Consider the following 14,528-nt stretch of genomic DNA (forward strand, 5'->3'; position numbering starts at 1 on the left):
ATCAGGCCATCTAGGCTAAGAATTTCGGGACTAAAGTGCATACACAGAAAGAAAATTCCTCCCCCCCCCAAAAGAACCCTAGCAGGGCAAAGACAAATAACAACAAAAAAGCAGAAAGTTCACCGGTAGAGGGCCTCGGCCCTCGCCGGCAAAGTGCACCGCCACTCCGACCGCGCCAGTTCCTCTCGATCCGAACGGGCATCGGCAAGCCGAGCCGTCCGGACGAAGAACAACCCCGCAAGGGGCAAAGGGCACTGCGACCAATCCGCTCGACGGCGGCGCGCTCACCGCAAGGTGGACGCGCAGCCGGCGAGGGGGAAGGCCACGGCGCCGCTGCCATTCGCTCTGTCGTCGTCGAACTCGAATGGGAGCAAAGGGGGCAGCAGGTTCTCTCTCTCTGGCACAGGGTGTTAAGGATGAAAGAAAAGAAAATAACAGAAGGGGAAAGGGAAAAAGTGGAGCCTCGCTAGCCGGCGGCGGCTAGAGAGGTCCGCGGCGAAGGGGATCAGGGAGGGCTTGACCCCGCTGCTATCTCTCTCTCTCTCTGCCACAGAAGTAGGAAGATGAAGGAAAGAAAGGGGAAGGGAAAGAGCTCGCGCGGCGCGGCGGCCATCGACGTTGTCGCCGGCGACCGGCACGACGTGGCAGCCGAGCGCCGGAGAGAAACGCGTGTGAAACGAACGAGAGAAAGGAGAAGCGGCGCATGCGGGGAGCAAATGAGCGAGGGTCTCGCTCGGCCTCGTCACTGCTGGGTTTTTGATCCAGCGAAACGACGGTGGACCGCTCGATCGAGATCGACGGTCACAAGATGAACCCTAGCTCCGACCAGGCCTATTGGGCCGAAAGTGGCCGCTGCCACGCGAGCTGGGCCGAGGCCGCAGCCGCGGGCGGCCCAGGCCAGGAGCTGCGAGGGAGCAGGCCGTTTTTCGGCCTAGAGAGCTCCAGCATTTTTTTTTGTTCTGTTTTAGGCAAAAAAACAGAAAAAGAAATGTTAATGAATTTTACAAAGAAAATAATAAAGTACATGCATTTTTTATTTGGTCAAAGAAAAGTTTCTGTAAAGAATAAAAGGTTCATGAATTTTTATTCATGTTTTCCGCTCCAAATAAAAATAAAAGTGATCTTTTAAAAGTGAATAGAATTAAAGTAAAAGATTAAATTGTTGCTTTTCTAATGCTTTTTTTGAATCAATCGGTTGAAATTGCTTATAGAGTAAAAGAGTATAGAAGTGTTTCTGAATAGATTCAGAAAGTTTCCGCTGCAAAGAAAAAGTATTATCCTCCAATTAAATTGGAACCAACGGGAAAATTTAATTGGACGAACAGTTTTTTGAGAGAAGTTTTTTCACTTGTGGGTGAAATCAGATTCATATAGCTTCTGCTATGACAGTAGAAAGATATTTGATTAAATTTTAATTATGGTAGTGTTATTTTCTGACCAACGTTGATGATGACAATATTATAATTCAATGAGTCTTATAGTTAAAAGTTCAAATCTCTGATAATTTTTGTATCAAAGTGACCAATTTTCAGAGCATTTGATAAAGACTAAGAAATGTATATTGCTAGTTTTTCGCTGCAATAAATTTGATGATGATGATTATTTCTTAGCAAAGTTGTTTAATAGAAATATTATCATCACATTGTTTATGAGTTATATGCATTATTTCCATTTCCGCCCAACGGTGATATGGAATTAATGTAGAAGAATGAGTTTATTCTAATTCTACCACAACGGTGATTTAGAGTATAAAAAGGAAGTTTTACAAAAGTTTAATGTGCATATTTTTTAACCAGACCAACGTAGGGTTATTTTTATGCTCATTATTGTTGATTATTAGCTATGTTTTCTCAGACTAAAAGTTTTTCATGCTGTCATTCGTGAAAGTGAATGGCTGGGTACTTGTGACCCGAAAGATGACCAGGAAAGGTCATAACGTGAGGGAGTATGTTCTCTTTAAAGAATGGCTTCAAAAGAAAAGAATTCTTGGATATTAATCCAGGAGAAGAAAACAGATAGATCATTGAGAGTCTTGGTTGACGAATGTCTTTCATGTACTCTCTATGATTTGAGATAAAACAAGCAACATGCGTGTTTAATTTGACCAACGTCGGATCAAGCATGTGTGTCAAAGAGCATTCGGATTTATTTATAAATTTGATGATTGAATATGCAGTCAAAAGAGCCAATTTTGGCATTTATGTCCCTTGCAGGGAATTACCCGCATGGCGGGAAAAGATGATTATGATAAAACCCGTATGGCAAGATAAGTCCGGGAAAATCCTTGCGTAACCCGTATGGCGGCAGAAATTTTCTCAGACTTATCCTGTATGACAGGAGAAAGACATGATGACTCATGTGCTTTTAATGTGTCCCACTCTGGGAGAAAAGTATGCAGTAGCTATTATGCTTTCCTAGTATCAACCATACACCTTATGTGTAACGGTCATTAAGCACTCAATAAATCCAAAGAGATTAAAAGTTACAGATGTACCTAAAGATAAGAATTATATGCAAGTGTGACTTGCAAAAAGTACTAATGATAAAGAACTCCGTTGCGTTTCTGAAATGAAATGAGGAAAAAGTACTCCCATACTAGTTAAAAGATAACTTCATTTCGTATGAAGTAATTTGATGAATGAAGTAGATAATCGAAGTTTCTTCAATTCACAAGAGTTATCAATGGTTTTCGAAATTGTGGCAGGAAAGTTCTTGCCACATTTCGAGGGGGAGAAAGATATATGAGATAAATTAAGAATGATGAAACTCCCCTATGCTTTAGATAATGTGATGAAGAATGTGATCGTCTAGGGGAGTATGACGGTCATATTAATAGCCCTAAAGAAAAGAAATAGTTGTATTTCTGGATCTTTTACAGTTCCAAAAGCAGAGTAAGGAATACTAAGATGGTGCTTAAAGTGCCATAAAGAAGAAAGTTTTAAAAGAATAAACCCAAATTGTAAAGTTTAAAGATACACCATTTTTAGTGAAGATGGAGTAATCTGGGGGAGCATGTTATATGACCTATACAACACATGTTGTTAGCTCTATAAAGGATGAATGAGTAAACATGGATCTTGTGATACAGGTCCTTGTAAAACCTATTGCCTCTTGCATTGATAGAGCAACAACATCCCCATATGAAAGAAGTGTCAGTACCTGAGACACTGATGGTCTCAAGGAATGAGAAAATCAGATGCTTCTGATTACTATAAAGCCTATGTTAGTGAAATTCAAGTGGAGGTTGATCCCACCTCATTTAAAGGCTCATTCGAGCTTTGAGAAATGTCTGCTTATCTAAATGATAAGAGACTATGTGAGATAAAATGAAATTGGTGAATCCCGACGATGTTTGGGACTGATGAGTAATTTCCAATGGAGCCAAAATAGTAGGCTGTAAAGAGTCTACAAGGACAATGTGACTCCAAAGGAAATATGTAAAGGTGTAAAACACGACTTAAATCGAAAGGGTTTTGCACGTTTTGCACTGAATAGATTACAATGAGTGTTAGTAGCACATCATGATCTGAGTTACATCAGATGAAAGATATTATGATCTGAGTTACATCAGATGAAAGTAAAGAACATAGGGGATACTGCCTGAAGAAGTCTTTTATGGACTAAAGCAATCAAATGTTGTTTTGGGTTAAAGAAAATGACAGGACAATTGTATTCGTGCAAAGTTATAGAATGGGAAATTCATTTCCTAATCCTGTGCATGTGGATGACATCCTACTTGCTAGTGGTGATGTCAACCTACTGCAGGAGGAGAAAAGAAGTTCTTGTCCTCAAAGTTCAAAAGAATGTTCTCGGTAGAGTGTCTCTCGTTATAAGTATCGAGATTCACAAAGAAAAGAATAAAAGGGGTATTAGGGATGTCAATCGGACATGCTAAGAAAGGTCTCTAAAGTATGCATGCGAGAAAACCTACGCATGTTCTTATAGTCAAGGGTAATGGAACTGAAAACTATGGTGTTCCAAGAGTTGATGAGAAAAGATTGAAAACGGATATGGTACCATATGCTTGAGTTGTTGGAAGCTCAATACATTACCCTGACACAGTTCACATATCCGGGTTGTTTTGGCAATGTCCAGTCCATATATTGATCACTGGAATGGAGTCAAAGATATCGGCCTCAAGCTGAAAGAAATAAGTGCTCTCAAAAGATTGTGAGTACAAAGACATGACTTGTGAAATGTATAGCGAAATCCACAATTGTCGCTAACTTTCATACTTGGTGGTTTTTGTGTGGAAAAGCTCCAAAGAATGAAACAATTATCATCAATGTGATGCAAAGATATGTTGTAGCTTGATATGAGGCTGAGGGACAGGCAAAATGGTTAAGGAGACCTGTACCCGGAGTTGATAATGGTTGACAACAACAATCACCATGTTAAGTAATTCACTCCTATGACAACGAGTCAAGTGTGGTGCCAAACACATTGACACAAAGTTGTACGTTGTTAAGGAGAAAGTCCGAAATTATGTTGAAATGCTTGGAGCATAAAAGCAACAGACAAGTGTTTGCAGATCTGCTTATTAAAGGCTTACCGCCCAGTGTGTTCGGAGAACACACAGTCGACATGGGTTTTATGGTATAGTCTAAAATTTCCGGACAATAAAAGGGCCCAAGGTTAAAGAATTTGTTTCAAAACAGAGAGATACATTGTGGCTGTCTGATTCTATCGGCAATTGAGCTGTGACGATGAAACATGTTCTATGTATTGATCTGTTGTGAAACGAGTAAAGTAAAAGTATACGGTCAAAAGTAAAAGTTGAGATCAAGGGGGAGAATGTTAGGATGATCTCCACCGTGTGGGCCCAACGGCCCACCGGGCCCTTAGATCCGCGCCCTGATCGGGGGCGCTCAACCCACTATGGGTGACGGGCCCCTGTCACCTGCACTATATAAAGAGGTGGGGGCCGGCGGCTTGGATCACGAGATTCGTTGCACAGCCGTACACCCCACCTAATCCCCTACCGATCTAGGGTTAGTGCAGTGCTGATGGGAAGCCGCCGCCATCATTTCACCCACGATCTATCATCACCATCGGCCACCGTCACCATGGTCGGCACCGGTGGCTCCTCGAGCCACAAGCACAAGGTAAGAACTACCAGAATATCTAGCCTACCCGATCCCAATGGATCTAACAGTTTACTCTCACTGCCCAGCGTCCCTATGAGGAAGAACAACGTAAAAATGGGTCCCATGCCTGTGATTTGTTTTTTTTTGCAAAGTTTTTTACACCCCTGTCAAGTGGCCCTACGAGGAAGAACAATATAAACAATGGATCCCACTCCTGTGATTTTTTTTTTTTTGCAAAGATGTTTACTCTCACTGCCAAGTGTCCCTATGAGAGGAAGAACAGCGTAAAAAAATGGGTTCAGTGGGAAAAATTTGGCAGCAGCTTCAAGGGTTCGAACTCAAAAGTTTGGCAAAAACTGGTTCCTACTAACGGGGCCCATTGAAGGTCTAAATAAAGTTGTTCCAGTCCTTGAAATAACATTTCGTTCAAAAATTTCAGATGGTAAAACATGATATTTCCGGTATTTTTCGGTAACTGGTTTTTCCGGGCAGCTTGGGTACAAAAACGGAAATGAGAAAAGAAAACCTGCTAACTAATTAGGCGGGCCGCCTCAGTCTTAGTCATGGATGCGTGCGTTCCTACACACGACAATTCATCGTTGGGTTTGAGGTATTTGTAGCTAACTAGAGGATCTGTATGATATTTCAGCTGCAACGCATTCATGCTTGATTTTTATCTGTGAATGATTTAAGTAACAGATTTTCTAGGTAGCATGTCTTCTCGTCCTCTCCCGCGCCTCACCCCCCAGGCCATCGGGCATCAGCGATCAGTGTGTCCGTCTGATTTCTGCTAAGATCGATCTGCAACGTCCGTCTGTACCTCCGGAGCAGCCCTTTCACTCCGGTGTGGTACATCAATTTTCTATATCATATCTATACACCGTGGCTTACACTTGAAATGGTAAGTTTTGGTAGCATTTGTTTGGCCTTATGCTGCATTGACCATCATCCAGTAGCAGGATGACAGTGACTGAGATAGCATTTCTGGAACCATAGTCCATAGCTAAAGACATATTTTACGATGTATGGTGATCACACTGATACGGTAGGAATCATATACTTGGGGCATGATGTCTGTTCACTCACTTTATTACAACATCACGATTACGCAAAACCACTAGCACCATGACACGATCATAGCGCACACACGACTCACACGCTTCAGCAAGCACGGCGACTAACCAATCTCTTACATGGCGGCGGCACGGCCCTCGTCGCTGGCGGTCTCGATGCCCTCGACACGGCTGTTGGGGACAGCGCAGTTGAACCGGATCTCGCCCTGGCTGCCGGTGAGCAAGTCCATGTTGCTCATCTTCACCATGGATTTGGCGAACTGCTCGAAGAATGCCCCCTGGTTGAGCGAGAACCGCGTCGCCATGCGCGTGGTGTTGGGGTGGACGATGAGGCCCTGGTCCGACTTGAACAGACCCTGCTTGGCAATGAGATCAAAGTAGTACTTGTTGTCGAACACGTCCGGCGTACGCAAATCGAGGGTCTGGTTGACGGTGCCCGCAGGCATGTCCTTAGCACACTTGGCCCTCAACTTGGCCGCGAAATTGGGGTCGATGACTAGGTCGGTGTCGTCGACCGGCGTGAAGCGGTCGGAGAAGGAGGAGCAGTGGGCGATGCCGAAGGAGTGCGCGCCAGAGAGGGACACCAGGTCCGCCTTGTCGAGGTTTCGGTCGCCGAAGGATTTGAGGAGTTCCGGCACGGTGAAGGAGGGCGCCGGTAGGGTGAAGACGAGATCCTCCAACGCTGGGGCTAGCGCGTCACGTCGGCCGAGAGCCACGTCGAAGTGGGGTCCGCCAGCCTATATTCACCACGTAGACGTATATGTTAGTCGTCAGTCGGCATCCAATCTGAACATTCAGATTTGGATTGATGGCCCTGCGTGCTGCATGGCAGGCATCAAGGTCTAGGGTACGTAGCGTACCAGCACGAGGGAGTCGCGGGTAGCAAGGACGGTGAGATCGGCGCAGGAGACAATCCGGCCACAGGCGCGGTGCACGGCGGCGCGGATGCTCTCGATGAGGTTGAGCGCCACCGGCCGGAGCGTCAGGTTGGGCCCCATCCCCTGCTCGCTGTTGTTCCCCGTTAGGAGCACCGAGGCGTCGCAGCCCTGTAACAACAGTAAATAAGTAAGAAGCGTCATACTCCTACTTTTTTTTTAGGATAGTAACAAGTGTCATATATACATACTACTCCCTCTGTCACGGTTTAAAAGGCGCGCTTAAAAATTCTCTGAGGTCTAGGTGGTTATCTATTGGTTGTGAGATGGGCTAAAAAATAGCATTCACACTACGCATGCATATAAAAATAGTATATCGGAGTACTAGTTAGCTACTAAAAATAAATACAATGCGTCCTAAACCTTGTCAATTATGAAAACGCACACAAATTCAACTGTGCCTTCTAAACTGTGACGAAAAGTGTACATATGTTCACTTAGTCACGTAAGCACACATATACATACGTAAATTGTATACTTGTGCCGTATACCTACCTGCGGGAAGCAGTCGTGGAAGAGGATGCGGATGAGTGCGGGGGCGACCCCGACGTCTTTCCTGAAGGCCTCGGCGACGTGGTACATGACGATGTGCTCCAGGTCCGGGCACGACACCGCGTGGAAGTCCGGCGAGAGCCCTGCCGCTGCCGAATGGACGGCCGCGCAGGCCAAGGCCAGGATGACAAGTGCCGCTGCTGCTTTGGACGCCATCTTTCTCACTCTGCAGCAGATGGATGGAGCTAAAGCGTGTCGTGTGGCTTCCTCAAGCAAAGCACCCCAAGGTATTTATAATCGGTCGGTCCTCGGCCAAATGTCTCCGATGCAAGTAGTTAGCCGCATAGCTCGATCTGATCCACAATTCCACACAGATCGACAAGTCGCAGCCAGAGATTACTTACAAAAGTGGATCGACATGTGCAAGTTGCATTGCTTGAACCTAGAAGTCAGAAGAGCTGATTAAGACCTACCGTTGTGATAAAAGAGTCTGATAATGCATGCATCGATGGTGTCGCTTTCCTGGAGCTTTCGTGCACACGCATTTGCACCTAACCAACGGTGACATGTTACCAAACTAGCATACATGTGTATGCAATTAAGGGCGGGTGGGCACGCAAAGAGCTGACCGGATTGATTCCATGGATGGAGAAACCAGAAGATTAGTACAAATCCACTTGTTAATGTATATATTGTCGGGCATAGATTGCTAATCAAGATCAAGTAGGATATTATGAAGAATGGAGACCTGGATATGCTTAACGGATTTTGGAATAGTTTCAGATGGCATCTAGGAGTTGAGTGACAGCTTGATGGCGGATTAATTAGCTAGGGCTGGTTAGATAGATGGGATCGATCCATGGAGTGTGGTCTCATCTCCGGGAGGAATAATTTTGAATGGCACCTGCAAGATCGACATGCTAGAAATCCGCTGAAAATTCTTAGCTAGGTCGGCCACGTGATGCACCTTCACTGTATCATAGTGAAGCCAATTATAAATCTAGACTAGATGGAGCCAGTCATGCGCTTCTCTTTGCATATCTGATTGCGCTTCTCGATTTGAAGGCATTCTAGCTAGCTACTACGTACCACAGTCCAGTTAAATTACCGTCATCGACATCTTTTTGGAGAGTATAGGCATGAGAATACTGTCAGAAGCAAGGGCCTGGAAGCAAGCTGGACTGCTCAGAGGCGACCTTGACCGATTCTTTGTGGAGTTGTACTTGTGGGTTAGGCGTGAGGAGTAATCTTGTCCGTGTTGTAAGGGTGGACTTGGGTGTGTTCTTGTTGTAATCGCCCAGGTGGAGGGGGCTCTTAAACCGTTTCTCTCTTTAATATATGATACGCACTGCTCGTGCGTATTTGAGAAAAAACTGTTCTATTTGAGCTGTGGTTGGGCTCAGCTCTGCAAATACACGAATGACCGTCTGTGTGGCCTGCTCAAGCTACCTGCCCACTAAGCCATTGTTATCGGTAATTAACATTTTTTTTAAGATTTAACCTTTTTATTGCGGGTATTTTCAATCTTGCTAGCTAGCCGTAGCCAGACGGCGATAATACTACACACACGCAGGGAAACAACGGACAATTACGGACCCTCCCTGCGTGCTATACCTGGCCAGACCTCAGTCCGGGCCGGGCTTCGGGCTAGGCCTAGCCAAGCCTGAGGCAAAAAACCCAGGTCATTCCTGGCCTGGCCCGGCCATCGGGTCTCGGGCCGGGCCCCTTCAGGAAATCGAAAAAATGATGGACCCGGGCCGGGCCTGGCTCGGCCATCAGGCTCAAAATCTAGGTCCGAGCCTGGCTCAGGAGCAGTGTCGGGCTGGGCCAGGTCAGGCTTTTTCGGGTCAGGTTGGCCGGGCCGGGCTTCCCATGGCCAGGTATACTGCGTGCCCTCCACTAATTGGCCTCCCCTATGAGGGATCGATAGAGAGAAGAGCGTGCCTGGTCGTCTCTTGGACGACATGCTTGCGTCTGCATGCCAACCACTTGCAACGCAAATCACTCGCGTTCCTACACAACAAGTCAATGCCCAGCTCCTCCCTGCGTACATGCATGTGACATTTTGAATCTGAGTAGCAAAACAGCAGTGCTATACACACGACATAATGCACACGATTCATGCACGATACTTAAATCCAGCCGGACATGCACATGATTGAGAAAGGCACCAGCAGCTGGATTAGCACGTCGTGCATAGATCGGGCAGCACTATCGTCTGAGTGGCAGTTTCGGTAGCAAAACGACCACATGCATGTAACTCCTCACGTGGAAACCTAGTACGGTTCCGATTAAGTTACTGTCACGTACGTGGGGTACTGGGGTGTGGATCTGACTATCTGAGCAGCACAACAAGCACATATATTTTCGAAAACCGATTCCGATCATCATGTGATTCGATCACCAACGATCCACCTGCCGATTAGAGCAACTATAGCAGAGTGGGCCATGTGATTCCGATCACCAACGATTTTGAGCCAAAATCACACTCTAGCCTACTCGCCGTATGGCTCCCAACCGATATAATTCATGGAGCTCTCTCCATAAACGAGCTCGCAGCCTCCATATATGGAGTCTCGGGAAGGCCAATATGGAGCTTACTTCAAACCCAACCGCCAGCACATGAGCGAAGTTTCAGATTATGCCTCCTTGCGCCGCCCACACGATTGAAATGGCACTGCCTCCCTCACCATCGGGGACGACACCCGGCCGTTAATGCCCTGCCCACGCCTTCCGGATCCAATGTCGGATGGCCACCACACGACATCATCTCATGGCTTGCATCCAAGCAAGCCGGGAGGATCCATGCGAACAGGCAGGACTGTGCGAGAAGGCGGGAGCCACACGTGCGAGAAGGCCAGAGCTGTGTGAGCGTCGCTGCATTTCTCACCGGGAAGTGCGCCCCTTGTTGATCGTCCGTCAAGTGCACTCTCCTCAACTGCTTCTTAATAGTGGCTCCGACGGCCTATAAAAGGCCAACACCGCCTCTCCTCTCTCCCATTGCTCTTCCTGGCGCCTCCCAAATCTTTTAGGCCAGCCTCCGTTTCGCCTCCCAGAAAATGTTCCGGAAATCACCGTGGGGTCCTCTGGACCCCTCCTTGGAGCAGTTGGAAGAGGGCCTTGCCAATTTCCATATCGTCATACTTCGAAAATAGTATTCTATGTTTTATCAATGTTTCATATGGAGCGCTTTATATGCGATTTGGAAGTTGTCAGTATGACGACTCTACGTACTAGAGTTGTGAGCTAGACCTCTAGATCTTTAGCGAGACAGCGAACCCTCACTGGCTCTTCTCAATTCCAAAGCTCGATTTAAATCTGGCAAAGTTCGCACTAATCTATCCAATTACTTGCAAGGCGCGTGCTAGTCTGGGGATCCTAGAGCATGACAATTTGTTGAGGATCACTTAATTTCCCGATGAACTTGTGTCATCATGCCTCTCTCCATCCTCTTTTAGGCGGACCCCATCTCATGTAGCTAAACACAACTCTAGCACATTGGCCACATCTACGATCATCATCCTCCATATGGAACTCAAAGTAGACATACCATACGCATGTTTCAGCAAGATAATTTTATAGGAACTATAATTAGTGACGAAAAATATTGTTTAACAACATTTTCAAAATAAACAATAACATTGCTACCTAGACACTACCTAATCTACTCAGTGGCCGGCGCCGTCTAGTCACCGCCCTCGCTGCCGTCGTCGTCTTCCTCCTCCATGTGTCGATGTCCTCTTCACACTCTAAGGGACGAGAGATCCTCGAAGTAGGCATACGGGTTGGGCTGACGAGCGGCAGCAACAGGCCGCGGCTGCTCCTCCTCATCAGTAAGTACCGGGCCGCACTCACAGATGATGCACGCCGAGCTTCATGGGCGGTGAGCTAGAGCACGGTGTGGATCGGGTCCTTAGTCTCTGGCTCCGGTTCAGGGATTGAGAGATCAAGGTTAAATTCAGACTTCCTCTACCAATTCAAGGTTTTTCCAAATTTTTCTCATTTGAGAAATTCATGCATTTGACTGAAAGCTAGCTGGACGTACGACTGTGGGATCCTAGTACGGTTCCGGTTAAATTACTCACGTTCGTTGGGTGGATCTGAGTTGCATAACCACTATGTATGTTTTTGAAAAAAGACGAGTAATTAGACAATTAGAGCATCTCCAACAGGCACCCCGAAATTGCCTCACACGCAAAAAACACCTCGTTTTTTACGCTGGAGACAAAAACATCACTCACGCAGTCGCTGTAAAGTAGAGCATGCTCAAAAAAAATAGCGCACGGGTGTGCGCATGAGCTACGGGGCTGCAAATTTAGGGCGCCGAATTGTGCGTGCGGGGTGCTGCAGGTGCTGTGGTGGAGCGTGAATCAAATATTAGGGGGAGCCAAATGAGTGTGTATGACATAAAAAAGGCTAGGGTGATCAGATACGCCGGAGGATTAATAGAGTAATTAGCAGATTAGTAAGTGTATTTGGTAAATTTTCCTCCTGGAAGGGGGGCCCGGGCCCGAAATTATTCCCAACAACGCTCCGCCACTGTGCAGGTGGAGCTGTTGGATTGGACGCCGTGTTTTTGTGCATTTTGAAAATCTCTTCGTCGCTCCCGCGGACAAAAAGACTGTTTTGGCCCTATAAAAGAATTATAGCACACCGAGGCGAAGCGCGCCTTTTAGGAGTCCCAGAACAAAGTGCTATAATATGATTTTAAACAAGAGTAAATCTAGAATAATATGGGCTACATTAGCTAGCGAGCTCTTATTAAGACATTAATCTCGCTAACATCGGTGATCTCAAGCAGAGGCGGCGAGCCCCTCGTCGCTGGTGGTGGTGAGGATGCTCTGTCCATTGCGCACGAAGCAGCTGTTGCGACGGATCTCGCCGACGTTTCCTTGGGGCCCCTGGAGATTCCCGAGCTTGGTCATGGAAGCAGCAAACTGGCCGAAGAACCACCAGTGGTTCCCGGCAAAGCCGTTGACAACCCATTCGGTGCGCCAGTCCGCGGTGAGCTTCTGGTCGGAGGTGAACACCCCCTTTCCCTGTTGCAGGTTGGTGAAGTACTTGATGTCGAACACGTCCGGGGTGGTGACGTCGAGGTCCTGCAGCCGGTTGAAGTCGCTGGAGCAGTTGGAGGCGAGGCTTCGGACGAAGTCGGAGTCCTCGGAGAAGCGGTTGGAGAAGGAGCTGCAGTGGCCCTTCCCGATGGTGTGGCCACCTGAGAGCGCGACGAGGTCGACATTGTCGAGGTTGCGGGTATCGAAGACGTCGATGAGCGTGGAGGCGTTGGAGCTGGCCTGGGGGAGATCGAAGACGGCCGAGCTCGGCGCCGGCGCGAGGCTGTCGAGCCTGCCGAGCGGCACGTCGTAGCCCTGACCCCCGGAGAAGGCAACGGCATCGCGGGTGGCGAGGGCCGTGATGTCGGCGCAGGAGACGACGGGTCCGCAGGCGGCGTGCACCTGGGCACGGATGGACTCAATGAGCTGCAGCGCCCGCGGTTGGAGCGTCAGATTCGGCGGCAACTGGAGCTCGCTGCCGTCTCCCGTCAGAAGGACCGACGCGTCACAGCCCTGTACAACCACGAAACAAATTATGCTCTCAAATATTTATTTTTTACCATTAGTCGATATATATGCGTACATTTTACGCTCCTAAAATTCTTGTCTTAGATTTGTATATAGACATATCTGTATTTGGACAAATCTAAAACAAAAACTTTAAGACCAAGGTAATATGTTAATAAAAATATTATTTTTCATTGTGACGAATCTTACCATAATACTTTCTCCGTCAGAAAAAGATTAACCTTCAAATAGATGTATCTAGCATCAAGATAGTGCTAGATACATCCATTTAAGAGACAAGATTGGGACAAGTCTTTTCGGACGAAGGGAGTACCATTACCATCTTTGCCATCAGTTAGATAGATCACACTTTCCTTTAATATGAGATCTAGCTAGCTGGATTAAATTACCTGAGGGAAGCAGTCGTGGAAGAAGATGCGAAGGAGGCCGGCGGCGAGGGCGATCTCGCTGTGGAGCGCGGTCTCCATGGCGGAGCGCACCACGTCCTGCAACTGCGGGCAGGAGTCGGCATGGAAGTCGAAGGCGAGTCCATCGGCGGGGGAGACGGGAGGAATACGGCCACCGACGTGGTCGGTGGGCATAGAGATGAACGCCGCCGACGGCTTGGACAAGGCTGCAGGGCACAGCACCGCGGCCACGAGGACCAGCATCGCTGCTGTCCTGCTCGACGCCATTGATCCTAGCTAAGCTACCTTGATGAGCTCAGTGCCTGCAGAGTACTAGTGCTACTTTGGCACTAGCTGCAATGGAGTGTGGCTTCCTCACGTCAACGAGATGCCCTTATTTATAGAGGAACTAGATGATCGATCGATCGATGCTTGACATCAAAGTCGTCGGAGTAATTAAGCGGGAGCAGAGATCCAAAACGAGATCGAGTAGGTGGCAAGCTACACCACGATCCAAGTGCACATGCTTGATCACGTACGTGGTGATGCAGATTGCAGAAGTCATGTGCGTAATGTACTTGTGCCGACCAAGCTCCCGGATCCCGTGTTTCTGCTCGTGGCATGTCAACGAACAGTACGCCGAGGCCAGTAGTTAGGCCAACTCCACCGCGCGACTTCAAACAGATGTCGTTTTGTCCGGATTCTATCCATTAGGGAAGGGCAGTAGAGTCGTATCCGGGCGTGTCCTGAGATACGGTGGTCGTGTGCCCAGCACGGCCGCATCCGTTTGCCTCATTTTGTCGGTCTTTATTTTAAAAAAAGAGCAACGTTTCAAATGACAAGCCCTAGTTCATCAGGCCAGCGGCCCTAGTCCACGCCGACAACAGAGCCAGCGGCCTACACGTCCATCGCCGCAACACAGCCAGCCTCCAAAATAAATAGTTGTCCTCACCGGCAACATAGCCAGCGGCCG

The 14,528-nt window shown here is 47.5% G+C and overlaps 2 protein-coding genes across 2 annotated transcripts; both read right to left on the bottom strand.

Annotated features, from left to right (window-relative positions):
- Positions 1-6,128: 6,128 nt before the first annotated feature.
- On the bottom strand, positions 6,129-7,856 carry LOC123186690 (peroxidase 12). The gene is made up of 3 exons (XM_044598406.1): positions 7,591-7,856; positions 7,021-7,206; positions 6,129-6,897 (listed from the first exon to the last, which is right to left on the bottom strand). The coding sequence occupies exons 1-3, from the start codon at positions 7,801-7,803 to the stop codon at positions 6,277-6,279; spliced, it is 1,020 nt and encodes a 339-aa protein (XP_044454341.1). The 5' UTR covers positions 7,804-7,856; the 3' UTR covers positions 6,129-6,276.
- Positions 7,857-12,257: 4,401 nt separating this feature from the next.
- LOC123186691 (cationic peroxidase SPC4) lies at positions 12,258-13,937 on the bottom strand. Its single transcript, XM_044598408.1, has 2 exons — positions 13,559-13,937; positions 12,258-13,154 (listed from the first exon to the last, which is right to left on the bottom strand). Exons 1-2 carry the CDS (start codon positions 13,841-13,843, stop codon positions 12,381-12,383), a joined length of 1,059 nt encoding a protein of 352 aa, XP_044454343.1. The 5' UTR covers positions 13,844-13,937; the 3' UTR covers positions 12,258-12,380.
- Positions 13,938-14,528: the final 591 nt, after the last annotated feature.

This window comes from Triticum aestivum, chromosome 2A (assembly GCF_018294505.1).
Source record: "Triticum aestivum cultivar Chinese Spring chromosome 2A, IWGSC CS RefSeq v2.1, whole genome shotgun sequence".
NCBI classification, from domain to species: Eukaryota; Viridiplantae; Streptophyta; class Magnoliopsida; order Poales; family Poaceae; genus Triticum; species Triticum aestivum.